The sequence below is a fragment of the Solea senegalensis genome, linkage group LG1 (assembly GCF_019176455.1).
Source record: "Solea senegalensis isolate Sse05_10M linkage group LG1, IFAPA_SoseM_1, whole genome shotgun sequence".
NCBI classification, from domain to species: Eukaryota; Metazoa; Chordata; class Actinopteri; order Pleuronectiformes; family Soleidae; genus Solea; species Solea senegalensis.
In genome coordinates, this window is record NC_058021.1 from 32,206,519 (window position 1) to 32,225,553 (window position 19,035).

At 41.8% G+C, this 19,035-nt stretch overlaps 1 protein-coding gene across 1 annotated transcript in view; it reads right to left on the bottom strand.

Annotated features, from left to right (window-relative positions):
• Positions 1-15,672, bottom strand: part of sh3kbp1 (SH3-domain kinase binding protein 1) — a 31,051-nt gene extending 15,379 nt beyond the window's left edge. The window contains exons 1-4 of the mRNA XM_044043267.1: positions 15,473-15,672; positions 9,041-9,198; positions 1,933-2,050; positions 806-912 (exon numbers count right to left, since the gene is read on the bottom strand). Coding sequence (XP_043899202.1) covers positions 806-912; positions 1,933-2,050; positions 9,041-9,198; positions 15,473-15,476 — 387 coding nt within the window. The 5' untranslated portion in view covers positions 15,477-15,672. The remainder of the gene's footprint in view (positions 1-805; positions 913-1,932; positions 2,051-9,040; positions 9,199-15,472) is intronic.
• Between the last annotated feature and the right edge of the window lie 3,363 nt (positions 15,673-19,035).

The window sequence follows — 19,035 nt, forward strand, 5'->3', positions numbered from 1 at the left end:
TAGAGCTGTGTGGTGCAAAAATAAGACCCAACAACATAGAGACATTTCAAAAACCCTTTGACACTTTTTAGGAAAACATTTGTTTTCAAAATCCCTGGATCGATTATCGGACAGAGATATTTACACAATACAAATCCTATATATGGCATGCTTCTCAATGCCCTGAGTGTAAATAACAATAAAAAAAATGGTATAAATAACAGTCAGTGTGAATAAAAGTCTGCATAAATAAAGTGTAAAAACAGTGTAAATAGAAATCAGTGTAAAAAAATCAGTGTAAATAAAAAATACAAATTCTAATAATTATAAATGTTTTATCTATGAAAATTAAAAAAATGTATGTATATGTACATATATATACATATATGTGTGTATATGTATGTATACATGTGTTTCATCTATGAAAATAATAAAATGTATGTATATGTATATGTACATATATACGTATATATACACATATGTGTGTGTATATATATATATATGTATGTATGTAAATATAAATATATAAATGTAACAGATTCAAACACAGTCACAAAGATATAAATTGACCAGTGCCCTCTACTGGATAAAGCATATAGCAAGATCCAATAAAAAAAGCAGTTAAAAAAATTTGATTTTTGTATTTTGCAATGATTATTGCAAAATGATGATTGTTAAATGAATCTTCAACTATTTTGATAATTGTTTAGCATTATATAATATAATTTCTTAATAATGAAAACAAGATTTGTCTGGACCAAAGAAAATGAAGATAATTGTTAGTTTTGTCCCAAATGAAAACACAACATTCACAACACAGTCTTACCTCTGCTATGATGTCAATAATGTCTCCAATTTTCAGCTCCAGTTCATCCTCGTGCTGCGGCACGTAGCTGAATGCAGCTTTACACCGTCGTTTACGGATCTGCTCTCCTGTGACACAACACGCACACACACACAAAACCATATTCATTCACATGTTGTTCACATGACAACATTAGCTCTCACACTGACCCCTAATCCATGACTTCTTAACACTGAGCGAGCAGGTGTCTCCCTGACTTATTAAAAGCCCTCATGGCTGAATGCGCTGACCTTTGACCTTTCCATTAGACGACAGTGAGACCAGCACTGACACAGACTGTCTCACACTGGCCTCGCTGCTGTTTGTCTTACACCCATTAGCCTTCTCATTACACCTGACTCACAGCAGCTAAGGCCTCCACAGTTGACCCTGCAGTTTCTTCCTTTTTCCACAAGGGGTCGCACTGTCTCGTCTTATATTTAAGGAGTGAGTGGACTGAGTGAAAACAGAGTGCAGCTACAGTAATACAGACATCATTTAACGGGGAGGATCTATTTGATTTAAACATGTTTTTGTGCATCTATATTTCTTCTGTGTTTCCTTGAAGACCTTATTGACTTTTCACAGGTATTTGGTGTCTTTGCAGTCATTTGCATTTTACTTACTAATAATTCCGCTCCTCTTTGTAATTATTTGTTGGTAATATTTAATCTCTGTAGTCTCTTTGTTATTGTTTTGTGTCTCTTTGTAGTTGTTTTGCATCTATTTGTAGTGTCTTTGAAGTTTTGCGTCACTTTGTAGTTGTGTTGCGTTTCTTTGTAGTTGTTTTGTGTCTCCTTGTAGTTGTTTTGTGTATCTTTGTCGTTGTTTTGCGTCTCTTTGCAGTTGTTTTGCATCTCCTTGTGCTCGTTCTGCATGTCTCTGATGTCACTCGTAAATCACATTGTGCCTCTTTGACCTCATCTCACCTCCGCGTGTGTGTGTGTAGTGTACGTTCACATGTTCGCAGTCGCATGTTGACACGAACGTTTGACCCAAATCCTTCCTGACGTTAATAGGATCATTGTTGGAGCCTTGACGATTTAAAGCTGTCTAACAACAACAGAGCATGAACGGACAGTGTGTGTTTGTGTGTGTGTGATCAGTACCTTTCCTTCCCGGCCGAACACTGGGGTCAGACGACACAGGACTGGCCCTGCCATTGGAGAGGTCAGATTTGATCATGCCTGCTTGTCCTCCGTCCCTCTTCACTTCTTTCTTTATCTCCTATAACACAGAGAGAGGAAGATGAAAAAACATTCAGAGACAAGGAAAGAAAAGAAAAGTAGAGAGAGAAACACAACAATTTAATGAATGCATGTTCATTCACATCTATGGTCAGTTTAGAGGAAGCTGGAGAAACCCTTTGTACAGGGTTTACAGTCCTCTCTATGAGAGGTCTCAAAAATATATTGTACATTACGTCTTGGTGTAAATAACTTCAGAAAATAAGTATGAAAAGTCCCAATTTTTTTTATAATACAATGGTGTTTTTAGAATAAAAATGGTGTAACTGTTTATATATGATTCTGATCCAAAATGTGGCAGAACTAATTGAATATTTTACTAATTTGTATTTATCGAAGACGTCTGCTCCTTGTTACTGAAAATATAATTACTTTCATGTCCCGTGCCACCACAATTAAGAATGCCACAATTAAAAAACAATCACTAAAAAAACTATTTTGGTACTTGACTAATTAGCTTTGAGGTTGTTTTTCTTTCTTTTAATGACTGAAAAAGCAAATATTGTCACTACTCTTTGCTCCATAAACACTGATTAACATCTTCTTACATTTTGACAAGTAATCAATTCATGGAGCAAATTATCAAGAGATAAATTGATTAAATTAGTGACGTTTAACCCGTAAACCTTAAGGTTTATTGTTATGATATGATGACCTTGGTTATGTAAAAACATGTAAAGTGTGTTTGTTTCTGCAGTGCTGCAGATGCTGCTGTGTAAGAATTAGTGACACCTAATGGTGAGAATGTGAAGTGCTACTACTAAATTATTAATAATTAATTTTAATTAAGTTACTATTAATACTTCCTAAACAGTTTAAGGAACATAATGTTATTTATGTATCCACTTAAAAAACACATCTTTTCAGGCTACAGCGACAAAGACTAATCAAATTTCTTATTTTAAAGTGATAATACACGTGTACAAACACAAGTATGTGTAGGTTATTCAGTGTCTGTCTCCTAAATGTTACACACTGCATCTTTAAACGCCAGTGTTTATCTGCAGACGTCCAGCAGTGGCTCGTAAACAACAGCATTTTTTTAAGAATCACAAGACGAGCACGAGACACTGATCAGGAGAAGCTGGGACAGAGACACAGCGACAAAGACAGATGGACAAACACTGCGACAGCGCGCAGGCAGATGGACGGAGGACAAACACAGAAATCCTCCTTTACACACACACACACACACACACACATACACAAGACATTCACATCTCTTCTCCACATTCATCATGACTTTGTTTCACGAGCTCACGGCCTGTGGCGAGAGCAGCTCAGTGAGGCAGACGGGCCTGTGGGTCCACTGACTCACCAAGTCCAAACCATTCACACACACACACACACACACACACACACACACTGTGGTTGTGTTTAGTGTAAAAAGCCTTAATGAGACTCAAGAAATCCAAAAATATCAACAACTGAAGCTCATTTAAGGCCAGAGAGGCATTTTAGAGCTGGACATAATGATGGAGGAAGTGCTCTTAATAAAACAGCCTGCTGCCACTAAACACAGCAGAGATTCACAATCCCCACTCCTTCAGAGCCAATTAAAATCTAACATGGATCATGGATCTGGTGCCAATCCCAGCTGACATAAAGGCAGAGGCAGGATACACACTCTGGACAGGACGCCAGTCCACAACAGGGACACATAGAGACAACCATCCTAATCCCCAAATCTACATGTTTTTGGAGTGTGGGAGGAAACTGGAGAACCTGGAGAAAACCCACGCACACACAGATGGGGGACAATATGCAAACTCCATTGAGAAGGCCCTTGTTCCATCTGGGTCACGAACCCGTGTTCTTTGCTGCAAAGGCAAAAATACTAACCACTTCACCAACCGCGTGGCTCCTGCCACCTTATCCAAACATCAGGTCTAAATGCTTTGCCTTAACTTATGTAAAACCTTAAAACCACAATTTTTTCTTTTAAAAACCTTTTTGAAGTTGTGAAGACTTGTCAAAATCTCCTCAAAATGTTTAAAAATGGGGGAGAACACGCAACCTCCATGCAGAAAAGGCCCTTGTTCCAGCTGGGTCACAAACCCAGGTTTTCTTGCTTGCAAAGGCAAGAGTGCTAACCATCCTCTGTGGGTTTTTTCTATGTCCGATGGTTGATTTGGTTGGTGTAGTGGTTAGCACCAAGACCTGGGTTTGTGACCCAGATGGAACAAGGGCCTTTCAGCATGGAGTTTGCATGTTTTCCTCCATGTGTGTGTCCGGGTTCTCCGGTTCCCTCTCACAGTCCAAAAACATGTAGAATACTGCTGCAGTCAATGCTCATCTTATGGGACCTGACGATCCGTCCTCCTCCCGCTTTAACAAGGACAGATAGAGAGTTATAGACCGGGCTCTTCTGTGTGAGTTCACCAATGCACCTTCCCCGTCGCCAGCTCACGTCACGCCTGACATCTGGCGCTCACAGTTGGCTAAAGTGGGCTAATGCAGCATCAATGTAAATGTAAAACCCAGGGAAAAAAGGCATTGATTCTGCAGCAGTCACACACACAGAGCCTTCAAAAACTGCCCCATGAAAATCAACGCAACATAAACTTCCAATGAAATGTAATCCACTGTGTAAATGATTATTAAGATATTTGCTTTTGGAACCAGAAACTAATGATGTACAGTGCGGTGTAGCAGATGAAGGAAGAAAAAAAAAACTGCAGTATTCTTGGAGGCCTTTGTTACAACTTGGACTGGATTCTTCGCGCTCTACTGCAATTCCTCCTGTGGGGATATGGGGGTAACATCGAGTTAAAGGAAACCCAGCTGAGACGAGGGGGAGGAAGACAAACGTGATTCATCATATCAGAACAGGAAGCACCTGCATTATGTACACAACATTGTGTGTGTGTGTGTGTGTTTGTCCGCCTGACTTGTCCACAATCCTGACAGCAAGAATGCAGTTTACACTGCAAACGCTGCTTTAATGTTAAACACTGCGTTATGCGGCTCCCGTCTAACCGCGAACCTTTGACCTTTTCTCCTTCTCGCAGTTGCAGATAATGTGGAACAATGCGCTCGGAGCAGCGAACGTCCACTGTGTGAGGACACATTAGTCTCAGTAACAGGCTAAAAAAAAAACTGCAACTCAGACACATACAGAGAGAGAGAGAGAGAAAACAGAAGGAAACTGACAAAGCTGATATATAAAAAAAGAGAGACATGAAATGTGATGCAACTATATATTTTCCCCCCTTGTTTCTTAAACAACGTCGTTATTGTGCAACTTTTATTCACTCGTCAAACTGACTTTTACACCAGATGTCAGATGTCCAACGTACACCCAGGGGCCCACATTGTTTAAGACGTCCAACAAATCACTAAAACTACCCAGAGATCCCTAGTTCTGTCATTTTAAAGACTTAACAATACATTTAAAGGTAAGTGCGGTTATATTTAACGGTCAAAATGGAATATTCTACCTCAGAATATGTCTAAAACTAACATTAGGCAACAGCCATCTTGCGCCACCAATGTTTTCACTGTCTAATGTCACTAATTCTTACATCCTGTGCCTTTAAAGGAGCTCAGCTGCAAGCTTTTGCTGTCATAACATAACATTAGGCACCTTATACAGTAATTCCTTTCTCCAAACCAACAGCTGTCTGGCCGTTTAAAGCAATGCCAATGCAATGTTGATAGAAACTTAGCATGCTACCAGCTAGCCACAGCCCAGCCAGCCAATCTCTGACAACAATTAAGTCCCAAGCTGAGTCTCCCTTTGACTTACATATTTAAAGTTTATTTTTTTAAGTACTTGATTGAAGAAAACATAAAAAGTATTATGTTTTTAGCATACTATACAGGTAGCCATGTCACGTTACATGGAATTGAGCACAATCAGCCAAGGGCGGAGTCGAACTTGCGACCATTGCGACCATGATGTTTTTCGCACACAGGGTATCGGTCTTAACCACTGAGCCACTCCACCCGCATGTTCTGGCATACCCACCAACAGTTCGTTTTATTCTATGTATTTTAAGTCTTTAAACGGTGATAAAAAACTTAGCATGCTAACCAGCCCAGCCAGAAAGTGTCTAGTGTTTCAATTTGACTTTCTTACACATTTAAAGTGTAATTTTTATTATTGTATTTGTTTCAAGAAAATTAAAAAAACATATGTCCCAAACAATTGTGGATATTTTATAGAGTTTTGGCACGATACAGCTAGCCATGACCCAGCTAGCACATCTCCTCCCTTTCAAAAAGTGATTCTCTAGCTAGGTCCATCATTGTCAAGCTTTCAGAGTAATTCTGATAATGTTGTTTTTAAACAAAATAATGTTCCGTTACCACTAACACATTATGTATATGATTTGTGTTGAAGTGTAAGTATTGTTCTGCAAAACCAAAATAGTTTCGCTTCTCTCTGTGGTGATAGAAAGTTAGCATGCAAACCAGCTAGCCATGGCCCAGTCAGTGCATCACTTTGCTGTCACTGGGTTTAACAATTTTAAGTTTTTTAATTTATTTGACAAAACAAAACATCGGTTAAGAGAAGTACTACAACAATTAATCAGTTAATAATCTAAAAACTGGTTTCTTTGCTCCTCTATGACAATACAATGAATATCATTGGTTTGTGGACAAGACATTTGAGACTTCAAGTCCACCTCCATAATCACCTATTTTGTTATGAGATTAATGTGATTATTATGACAATGTTTAAATCCTATTTTAGTTATTGTACAGTCTTAGTCTGTCTTGAAGTAGATGACGCCGTACAACCTCTTTTCTTGTAAAGCAGAAACAATGGCTAAGAAATCTTCACTCATATTCATTTTTAAAAATAAAAATGTCAACTTCAACATGGGTTTTTGGCTAAAACTGACTATCAGCGAAATCAGCTGCTCGACGACACCACAGAGAATAATGTGGGCCTTGACTCCCGGAGCAGATCAGAGCATGTGGAGCTGATTTGCAATTCCTGCTTGTCTAATTCACAGAGGTCAGATGACTACAGTGGCGGTTCTCATAAACAGGATATCCTCCACCTCTGAATGGACACTGGGCCTGAAGGGACTTTCAGGATTTAACTGAAGCGAGCTGTAAAATGACAACATTATTGTATGGCATTGTTGTGTTTGAACGTTTCACTGTTTGAGCTGCAGAAATGTGGGGATTTGCTAGTTTGTAGTCATCTTTCATAGGGTTTTCCAAAATAAAATAAAGTGTTTGATTTTGAAGTGACTTTGAGGTTGTGATGGAATTTTCCAACAATCAGTTAATCTAGAATGGCTCAGCTGATATGCTGCTGCTGATTTGGTTTGGACCATATCAGATTGAGGATTTTTCTCTTTTCCGATATCTAGTGATTTTGACCAGTACCGGACCGAAGTATTGTTAACGACTCAATCCTTAATTTATTTCACATGTTAAAGGGATAGTTCGGATTTTGGGACATTACATTGTATAACACAGACACCACCAGTAGTAGAGTGGACGCAACGAGTGGACGTCTAATCGTGTAACGCTTTTCCGGTTTGGTGATCTCTTTCCCTGGTTCCAAAAGGAGAAAAGTAGTTCCAGAGAGAGAGAACCAAGGTCACAAAGCTGCCCCAAAGAGCACACTCTGATGGTTAATGAGTTATAAATAAGGAGCAGAATCAAGGCATTTTTCTTTGACTGACGTTAACTTGTTGACCTCAAACAACAGTGAAGAGGAGAGGGTAGCTCACATACCATCACTTCCTGTGGCAGATTTAACTTGTTCTCACCTCCCACACACACACACACACACACACACACACACACACACACATTCAGTGAGCTCAGGGTCAGTGATTCCCATAACTAGATTCTTGTGACCAGACCAGTCTGGTATTACTGCAGACACACACACACACTCACTGTCTGTGTCAGTAAATAGGAGCTGTGAACAACCAACCACCTGACAACAGATGGACGTGTGTGAAACTGAACTCTGGTCTTTAACACTCCTCTACTTCCTCCTTGTGATGCTTCCCTCTTCTCACCACGATCAAAACATACACACATCTACCAAAAAAGAATCCGCTTAGCGTTGCACCATTTCAGGTTGCTTTATTCTGAAACGTTTTCCCAACTCCAAAGTGTAGAGGCCTTTAAACCCACGGGTGAAGATCAATCCGTGAATCATTTGTATGAATTATAATAATTTGTGTAAAATAACTGCTAGATATTGGGCAAAAGCACTTAGTTACAGGAGTTCTGCTCCTTTTATGGTTTAAAATAAGCTGTGGCTTCATCTCACTTACCATGACCTAAATTAAAATGCCAACCACAAACCAACAACAGCACAACTTCAAAAACTCATACAGTAAATTAGCCTCTGAGAGCTCAGGGATATTCTGGTTGCCATATAATCCTTAAAGTTAAGGACTCCAGGTCTATTCTCACATTGTCTGTCCATCTACGTCATCATTAGACGGCCTTTTCCACCCGGCAACTGACATCTGTTACCGCTTCTTTCTCCCTGCACCAAAGTCCATTGAGAAAATCAGCGTTTTTAGCTCACAGCGCCCCTATATTTGGTAAAGTTGTGACACTTAAGTAAATAAAAAGAAAAGGATAGATCACATAACACATTTAAAGTTACCGATGGAGGCAGCAGTGGATGAACAAATCCTGTTTTTGCCCAAATGTAAAATCGTAGATTTTCTCTATGGGATTTGGTGCAGGGAGTGACCCGTTTAAAAAGCCTGTCTAATGTCAAGAAAAAGAGGCAAAGCAGGCAAAGTCGGGGGTTGAAAATATATTAATACCTCATATAACTACACTTAAAAAAAAAAAAGAAACAACCTTTGAAACTGACAATAAAAATTGCAGAAACACCAAAAGAAACTAAGGCACAGGGCCCCACTGGGAGCTGCATGATTAGTGTGCAGCTTGTGGTTTTATGAAGTGTGCAAGAGAGGGAAAATGTGTGTGTGGAGGGAACCGGGGGGGTGGGGGGGTGACTGTGATTACTCACCCTGACAAAGTTATCCGGGAACAGCCCCCTGCGTCCTCCCAGCTCCCCCTCCCACCATCCTCCATCGTCCCGCCGTATGTTCACGATGACGTCACCCACCGTCAGGCTCAACTCATCGTCCTGCTGAGCCTCATAGTCGAACTCCACCACGGCCTCCACTGTGCAAACGTGACACAGAAGACACAGAAGACACAGAGGACACAGAGGACACAGAGGGTTAGTGTGTTTCACAAACTGGGTCAAAAGAAACATGCACACCGTTTACTCCTGACCTGCAAACACCGCGACAGGCAGATTCTGCTGAGTGTTTCATTTCCTTGAAATAAAAGCCTGGATTCACACACACACAGACAAAAAAATGGCCTGCTCTCAAAAATGCAAAAATAAAGGCTGGAAAAAATCCTTGAGGGGGAGGTGGAAAAAACCTGCACTGACGACAAAAAAGCTCACACAGTGAATCTGGGCGAAATGCACACTTCCACTGCCCTAATTCCATCAATGCAACAATAAAATTGGATGATATTCACCAGTCTGTGACTGTGAGACTAGGATTTGTTTAATTTCTGACAGTTTGAGGTTGACAATGTTTGCTCTCACTGACTCAGGCTAAGCCAGGGGGGTCTGTGACCAAATGCAGGGACAAAAATATGCTTATTTTCATGTTTTCTATCAAAAAAATGATAGATAACAGAGTTAAATCTTCTTCTTCTTTCACCTTCACCGCTCCAACAACCTCAAACACACAGCTATTCTGTCTCGTCCAAACATATTTCTAAGACATCATGGACATAAGCCAGCCCACGGAGACTCCTGCCTGACCTCAAGGCGATAAATTAAAGTGATTTAATATTTAATAATAATTTAAAAGGAGTGTAACTTGTGCGTACCATTACCAACATTTGTAGTGAAGTCATGTGTACATGAAAACATACACATGTGGAGACCTGTAATTTTTCAGTGTAAATGCAGCTCTTTTATCCTTAAATAAAACTTTATACGTGACATTATCTTCATTTTGTGGGTCAAATAAGTTTTGCAGCTCCAGATTCATTTTATTTGGGCCAAAAAATGTCTCTTTTGACGCTAAATTTAGGCCGTTAGTCAGGGAATAAATGTCCCCCTTGACTCTAATATACATTACCACACACATAAATGTGTATTAGTGGCCACTCCTGGAGCTGAAGGTACTTAAGTAAAACACGCTGAGTAATGGTATAGTTTTGTTAACCCTAACCCTATGCACACGCACGCACATCACGGCTAGTTTAATCTTTGTGGGCAGCTAATAAGGGGGTTGTGGGGGTTGGTAACCATGGCAACATGAGCACAAAGGGGGTAGATGACTCGGATACGCAAGCATCCTAACGCAAAACCACCACACGCACGCATAGTGTGTGTGTGTGTGTGTGTGTATATACTGCAGCATAAAATGTATTTAATTAATTAAGACCACAACTCATACGAAGGTCAGGGAGCTGCTGCGAGTTCACAAGTGCATTGTGGGAGAAAGGGAGAGGGGGGATGTATGCAGGAGGAGACAACGCAACGTTTGGCTCAGATGGGGAGGAGGAGGATGTGATTCTGGGCTTGAGATAACGCGAGCGAGAGAGCGATCGGCCGCAGACGAGGCACTGACGTGGCACACGCGACGCGTTCAGTCTCCTTTTATTGCTCCCAGCTGTGATGCTTGTGAGGAAAGTGGCAGGAAACCGTGAGAGTGGAAGCAGTGGCTTCTGTGGGAAGCTGGGGGAGAAGTGAGTCCTGTGAAGTGATAGCTCGGGGCCAAAACCGCGGCACGGGACGATACTGTACTGTAAATGTGAGTGGCATCACGGCGCGGCACGCACACACTTTCACACGCCCACCCGTGTCGGTCACCAACACATGCACCGGTGGAGAAGATGACAACGATGGCTCTGCGTTTTTGTTAACCCTTCGAACACAGAGCATTTAGGGCAGCTTTCTTTCCATTACTTGAGTGTCTTACATCCTGTTTTTCCAACGCATCCTACAGGCAATCTGATGAATCTGATGAGCTATCGCTACTCATTTTCTAAAGCCTGAAGATGTCATCTATAAACACACACCTGCAATTTACCAAGAGTGCACCTGCTGCACTGATCCGTGCCGCGCGAACACGAAGGGTTAAGTGCAAAAGAAGACGAGTTGAAAGTTAAAAGCTGCGTGACGACGGTCTGGTGCGCAGACAGCGAGGAAACGGGTCCTGGGACACATGAAACAGTGGATATAAATTCATAATGACAACAGCTGGTGTATCTGTACTTGGAAATGTACTTTTACTGCTCTAAAGTGGGTAGTTCAGGGGGGTTTTGAGGTCCATGATATGTTAAAAATACATTAACCTCATGTTCTCGCTGTTAAACAACCTTTTTTCCCGCCTGAAACTGATCTTTGGGTCTTTTCGTAAACAGCACACCAAACTCCATAGAGAAAATCAGCGATTTTTACATCACTGCACACAGAAATAACAAAAAGTTTTTTGATCCACTGCTGCCGCTAACCTTAGATTCAGATGTGTCATTTTGTGACTTCGGCATTTAAAATATTTCATTTGGATTTGTTAAAGTCACACAAACCTACCAAACAAGCCCGCAGTAAACTAGCAGCTCGTGTTTCAAAGTGAGTTTAAAACACCGATTTTCTCTATGGACTCTGGTGTGGTACAATACCTGGATATCAAGGCCATAACATGACACCTACTCCACTTTTAATGCGTGAAAGACTGATATTGTAAGGCGTCACTTTCAGTTTTGTGCGTCCACATCATGTCCCCCATTGCCTGAGGGCCCCCCCAGTGAAAACTCAGCTTGAATGAGACAAAAAAAATGTTAGAAAGCCTACAGACAAAACAAAACGTCCCATCAAGTGGTCAAGCAGAACGCCCGCGCACCCATACAGGAAGTGAGACGAGGACAGTGCCGAACACAACAGCTGCACTCAGTTTAGATAAGGGGAAACAACCACCACGCCGGTTTCCAGCTAACCTGTCATTAAGCTGCGCGTATGTTTCAGATCTGCTGACGATGATGTCAGGAGCAGCTGCGCGTCTCTGTCTGTGAAACACTGGCGTTGGACCGGAGCCCACGGAGTGTCGAGAGTCGCCCACACTCACAACTGTGGACCAGATTCGCAGACTTCAGCAAATTCTCCCACATTAAAAGGAAAAAATCCCATCCATTCTCTCTCTCCGTGTGTACACAGACACTCTGTGACTGAAAGGTTTTTAATTCACTCCGCCACCACCGCCGCCGCCTCGAATTGGATTGATTTGGCTTCTTAACTCGTGGCACTGCTGTTTTACAGAGCGCCTTTTGACAAACCTCCAGATGAGATATTTTTTTTTGTGCATTCATCTTTGGATTTTCCACGTAGGTGGAGAGAGAAGGGACAGCCTTTGTGGCCTCGTTTGTCTCCCTCACTGTCAAGACTAATAACGACAAAGAAGCGGACTCTTTTCACATGTGGCTGCTGTTTCTGCAAAGTCGTACGTCTTTGTTTTTCTGTTCTAAAAGAGACCGAAAGTCACAGTTGCGTCTCCTTTTTCGAGTCAGAGGAAGATAAGCAGTGGTGTTTTGTCTTCATGTCCTCATTTTCTTTCACAGGAAAATGCTAATAAATAGACATAACAGGAATTCCAGGTGACTCACAAGGTTCGTCAGCATAAGACCTTCGAAGCCCCGCCTTCCAGAGTCAGTTTAACCTGTGTGGTGCTTATTTAAAGTTCAAACGTCTTACATTTCGGAGGGTTTATGAGCAGAATTGAACTACACATATGTGTGTTTTGAACAAAGAAGAATGGTATGTGAAGGCCTCGTGAAAGTACTTGGATATACAGGCAGACTTTCCACATTTGCATACAGTGCACAGAGGTCCACTAGATTTCATCATCCATGCATTTCCATTGCCACGTTTGCATGTATGGACAACAACAAGCGCGCATGAAGTTTGAGTCTACGTACGGATTGTACGTACCGCGATCTACAAACAACACTTTCCTGTACAGGTGGTGGTGCGCTCTGGTCTTCTGGTCAAAAGAGACTGTCCTCCAACGAAACGTACATATAGGTCGTATGCAGGAATTACGACCTATGTTTACGTTTTCAAAACCAGCGCCCCTAGCGGTTGTATACATAACAGCAACCACTTCCGCCTTAGACGCGGTATCTAGTGGCTTCGCCGTTGTCGGCACCGGCAGTCGGCTCAGTGGCGAGAGCGCTGCCCCCGGAGCGCGGTCTAAAATGGTTCGGTCCCTAACTATACCACCTTTTTAATATTTTTTTTTTATTTTTACAACCTAACCCTGTCTTTTTTGCCCTAACTCTACCCTCAGTAACATCTGTGCATATTTGAGTTGGAAAATACTACCTTTACATCGCATTCAGGGGTTTGAAAAAAACGACCCACAGTCACGTTTTCAGCGACCTATATGTACGTTTTCAGGGGTTGAAAAAACGACCTATATGTTTCAGTTGGAGGACAGGTTGGGTCAAAATATACGATAAAGAAAACCGTTGAGCAAGTTTCAACCGTGGAATATTGCTCAAAAAGTTAAAAGAGGAGTTGAGTTCAGGTTACTCAAGGTTTCGAGAAACTTGTCATCAACATACAAAGTGAGGCGCGTTAGACACGACTGACAAAATCGAGCTCATCACATCTGACGCTCTAGCTAAACGTTTGCAAAGAATCAGGCTGACGCAACAACGCAATGGCCAATCAGTGTTGAGATTCTCCGAATGATGTCGCGTACTCGCCAGCAGCCACACTACGAAAAACCAGAGAAGAAACCGTTAACTTCGGGAGCTCCGTGAGCTCATCAGGTGAAAGTATTGCCCCCAAAGTTAACGGTTGTGTCCAGCTACGTATGGTTGTTGTGAAACCACCACAAGACGACAGTTTAAGAAAAGCCTTATGGCTCGAGCTAGATCCTGCGGCGAGAATGGCAAATTATGCTGTGTTCCTCGGACGCAACTTTACATCCAAAGTCAATGTACAGACGCGTTATTCGCGGTGCGATGGACGTGATCAGCGCACAGCGGCGATGGCCAATCAGCGCTGAGATTCCCTCCAAATTACGTCACGTCGCAGTTCTCACGCCGACCTGTGCTTAAGTACGCGGAGCAGCCTCCACGTTTAGTGCAACGCAGTAAGAGTAACCCCCTACCCTTTCACACTGGACCTTTAATTTAATGATCTTACTTTTCTCCTTGGGCCACACGGCAGTGTAGTGGTTAGCACTTTCGCTTTGCAGCGAGAAGACCCGGGTTCGAGCCCCGGTTGGAACAAGGGCCTTTCTGCATGGAGTTTGCATGTTCTCCCCGTGTGTGCGTGGGTTCTCTCCGGGTTCTCCGGCTTCCTCCCACAGTCCAAAAACATGCAATGTGGGGATTAGGTCAATTGGACACTCTAAATTGACCATAGGAGTGAGTGTGAGCGTGAATGGTTGTTTGTCTCTAGCTGTGTGTGGCCCTGCGATGGATTGGTGAACTGTCCAGGGTGTACCCCGCCTATCGCCCGATGTAGCTGAGATTGGCACAGCACCCCCCGCGACCCTCTGGTGGAGGATAAAGCGGTTAGATGATGATGACTGACTGACTGACTTTTCTCCTTGTTCTGTGTGTGCATCACATGGTGCAAGAATGCAGTCCAAATTCCTTGTACGTGTCACATGTACTCACTTACTTGGCCTATAAATCCAATCCAGCCGATTTATAAAAACAATTTATATATAAAGTGTATTTTTGCACAGCAGTGTGACGTTGATGGGTGAGGATAAAAAGAAAAAGGAAGTAACTCCCTCCCCCTTCACACAGCTGTCCTTTTAAGGACCCTGCATTCACTTCCATTCATTACGACGGCCTGTACAAAGCGTTATTCATAACAATAACCATAACCGGTTCATGTCTAACCATAACCCTAAGTCAAATGTTAGCGCAAAACTTAACCACTTCCTCAGAAATGAGGTTCTGCTAAAAATCCAGGTTTTTGGTCTCCATGAGGACTACAGGACTGAATGTGAACGTGTCAACATCTGCAACTCATCAATGAGAACCGATACTATTCCTGAAATCGACACGGCGCACGCCCACGCGCTGCTTGACGGAAAAAACATGCGAAAACGGCGTACGCACGCGACGTACAGTACGAGCCTGTCGCGGCTAGACTTCCAAAAACGCTAATGAAGGTGTGAAGAGAGGAAGAGGCGTCAGGGGAGGTAAAGAAGAAGAAGAGGAGAGGAGACGAGGAGGGAAGGGGAGCAGGAGAGACAGAAGCCGCAGCTGAAGCAGAGACAGCGCGCATCTGGAGCCCGCGTCCATTCCTGCTCATCCCAGATGCGCGCAAGTAAGGCGCCGGGCGGGCGGCTATTTTTGGAAAATAGCGTAGAACATGAGAAGGGAAGGAAAGGCGTCTCACCCATTTATGTGTCCCGGTGTGCTGTGGGCTCGTGTCCTGCAGTGGGTGGGTGGGTGTTCACGGGGAACGGTGGTGGTTCCAGTTGTACTCACAGATCCGCTACAGCAGCGGCAGCAGCGCTGAAACGGGAGGAGCGTCAGATGAAACCATATTCCTTCCTCTTTTTGTCTCCAGTGACACAAACAGAGGAGGCAGAGCGAGAGAGAGAGTGACCAGCAGCGATGGAGCGCAGACTCTCTCTCTCTCTCTCTCTCTCTCTCCCTGTGCTGCCTTCAGGTGCACTGCGTGAATCCCGTACCAAATAAATTTTGCGCACGCTCTTTATCGCGCACACACACGTTTAAGATAGGCTTAAAGTAACGTGACGCAATCCATGCATCACATATGGCGCACGCACAGTTACTGACGAAGCAAAGCTAAAAATAACATGTTCTATTATAATAATGACAACAACAACAATAATAATAATAATACTTAATCCCAAATATTAGCAAATATTTACACATTTATAGTGTGTTATACAAAGTTCTTAATGTTCCCAGTACAACACAAGAACACATGCCTCACTGTACTGGATTAAACTGCTGTTCTTCATCCTTATATTTATTTAAAAACATGTATTTTGCATATCCTTTTAGAAAATGATGTATGTTTTCACTCTGTTTTCACACACGTATGTCTTATATCCTTTTTTTTCAGTGCAACCTATAGGCAATCTGATGATAAAGTTATGTATATATTTAAACCACAGACTTCCTCTTCCTCAAACACTCAAATGGGTTTTATTATCAAGTAGGTGTTAACACACTTAAAATGATTGCAACAGGAAAACATAAATGAAGACAGCATTGATCAAGATGACACAACAACGTTACAAAAACACTACAATATTAAGAAGAAAACACTAAGAAGAACATTAAGAAGAAAAAACACAAAAATTCCTTGTCTTGTTTCATCCATAAACCAAATGTATTAATTTTTAATGATTTCTTAGTTACATGGAGTAAAGCTAAAAGAAAATATTGACATTTTAAGAAGCTGGAAAATCAGGGCACTTGTTAGAGAATAACAGTAATTCATTAATCTGATCTAGATTTAGACCACATTATAAGACGCACTCAGGTTTCCTTCTCGTGTCTCTCTCACCATCATCATCTGTGCTGCCTCTTGTGTGCAGTGTTTGCTTTCAGGGGAACTCAATAATGATTTCCTCGTCCAGAGATGGAGCTCGTTCCTCTCCTGAGCAGAGCGGAGTAAATTTAACACAAAGTGCTGAGGTGACACCATCTGGGACAGTGTTGCTATGACATGATGACGATGATGATGTGCTGCAGTCCCAATTAAATTCCGCCACCTACTGTACATGTGGGATTTTATACACACACACACACATACAGTACATACACACAGTGGGACGTCTCATTTCTGCATACACTATTTCCCGGCACCTCCATTCACCCTCTCACTTACGTTTGTAGCTTCTGCAGAGCTGCAGGGAATTCACTCACAGTCCAGATACGGAATTTGAGTTATATGACCAAGTTAACTTGACTTCAGAGGGAAGACATGGTGCAGTTACAGCTGCTTATGATCGCTGAAACAACACTATATTTCTATTTCAGACAGACAACTTTATTAATCCCTTTGGGAGGTTCCCTTGAGGAAATTAAAAGCTTCCACACACAGCACTGTTAGAATTAGAGTCACACTTTACAGGAGACCGGAAAGAGAAACACCCCAGGGACCAAACACCATGAAATATAGAATAACATATAGAATAAAAAAGTTAAATAAAATATAAGATAAAAATGTCTGTCATCATCTACAGCTTTATCCTCCACCAGAGGGTCGCGGGGGGGTGCTGTGCCAATCTCAGCTACATCAGGCGATAGGCGGGGTACACCCTGGACAGTTCGCCAGTCCATCACACGGTCAATTTAGAGTGTCCAATTTACCTAATCCCCACATTGAACACGGAGAGAACCCGTGCACACACGGGGAGAACATGCAAACTCCATGCAGAAAGGCCCTTGTTCCAACCGGGGCTCGAACCAGGGTCTTCTAGCTGCAAAGCGAGAGTGCTAACCACTACACCACCACCAATGAATTATGTATACATATATATACACATACATATATATATACACACATATACATATACATGTATACATACACACCTACAGTTACCCCATATTGCCCAAGGTTTTATTGCACATGTTTTTATGAATATTTGTTGTGGTTATTGCACATTTCTGTGAGTTGTGATTATGGACAGTTGTTTGTTTAGTTTGTACTGTTTGTTTTGTTTGCCCTACCTTCTCCCCGATGAGGAGTTGCACAGTTTGATGGCCCGGGGGACAAACGAGTCCCCCAGCCTGTTGGTCCTGTGCTTTGGGAGGAGCAACCTCTGGCTAAGGCTTCTGTGGCTCATCTGGCTGCTGATGACAGTGTGCAGAGTTTCTGTACTGCCATGAATTTGTTCGGGTTGTTTTCATGCACATTTCTGCTTCTCAGGGTGCGAGCACCAAAGGCATCAGAGGCCAACTGTCCTGGCACAAAGTGAAGGGATCCTTTGTAACCTCTGCCAAAGAAAGCCATGTCTCTGTGTGTCTGTCTGGTCACAGGATAATGCAAAAAACATTGACAAATGTTTCTTTAAACTTCACCTTCTGTGTCTAAATTAGAATCTCCCCTAAAGGAGATCAATAATAATACATCTAATCCCATCTCATGTTACATTTCTTATAGGGTTATTGAAATACACATCTTTTAATCCATTCTTTATAGAACTTTACCTGCATATAGCTTTTAATATCTTACATAAGCGTGACAAAAAATCCATCCTGTTGTGTTAAGATGTTGCTGAGATAATATACACATTTCCATTTAATCAATGGGATTTTCCATTTTAAATTTAAATTGCCGCCAAATCTGTAATCTGGATTAGATCTAGATTATATTTATCTTGACGGTAAAGTATATCCTGCATGCATATGCTAAATTCCATTTCAATTCGTTTTGACAGAGATAAGATTTCTTTTTATTACAGTGGCAGCCATTCGAAAGTTCCCATTCCAGCCAACTCCCAGCTGACTTCCAGTTGACCCATTCATTGAATTACAACGTATGACCAACAGATGGCGGTTCTCTCACACAGTAGCCCACAGTCATTCTGAGGATTTAAAGGGAAATAATAACAGGCCAAACTATTAGAGATACGCTGGTCACTGTTTTATCTAGACTCTGTGGGTAGTTTAAAAAAAGCCTCCCAGAGTGGGAAAAATATCAAAAAGCATGTAGACAGTGAATAGACTACGTTAGGAAAACGACATTAAGAGAACACAACAACATTAAGAAGAAAATGCTACAACATTAAGAAGAAAAAGCTACAACATTAAGAAAACACAAAAACGTTAAGAAAACACAAAAACGTTAAGAAAAAATACTGCAACAATAAGAAGAAAACACTACAACATTAAGGAAAACACTAAAACATTAAGAAGAAAACACTACAACATTAAGAAAACACTACATTAAGAAAACACTAAAACATTAAGAAGAAA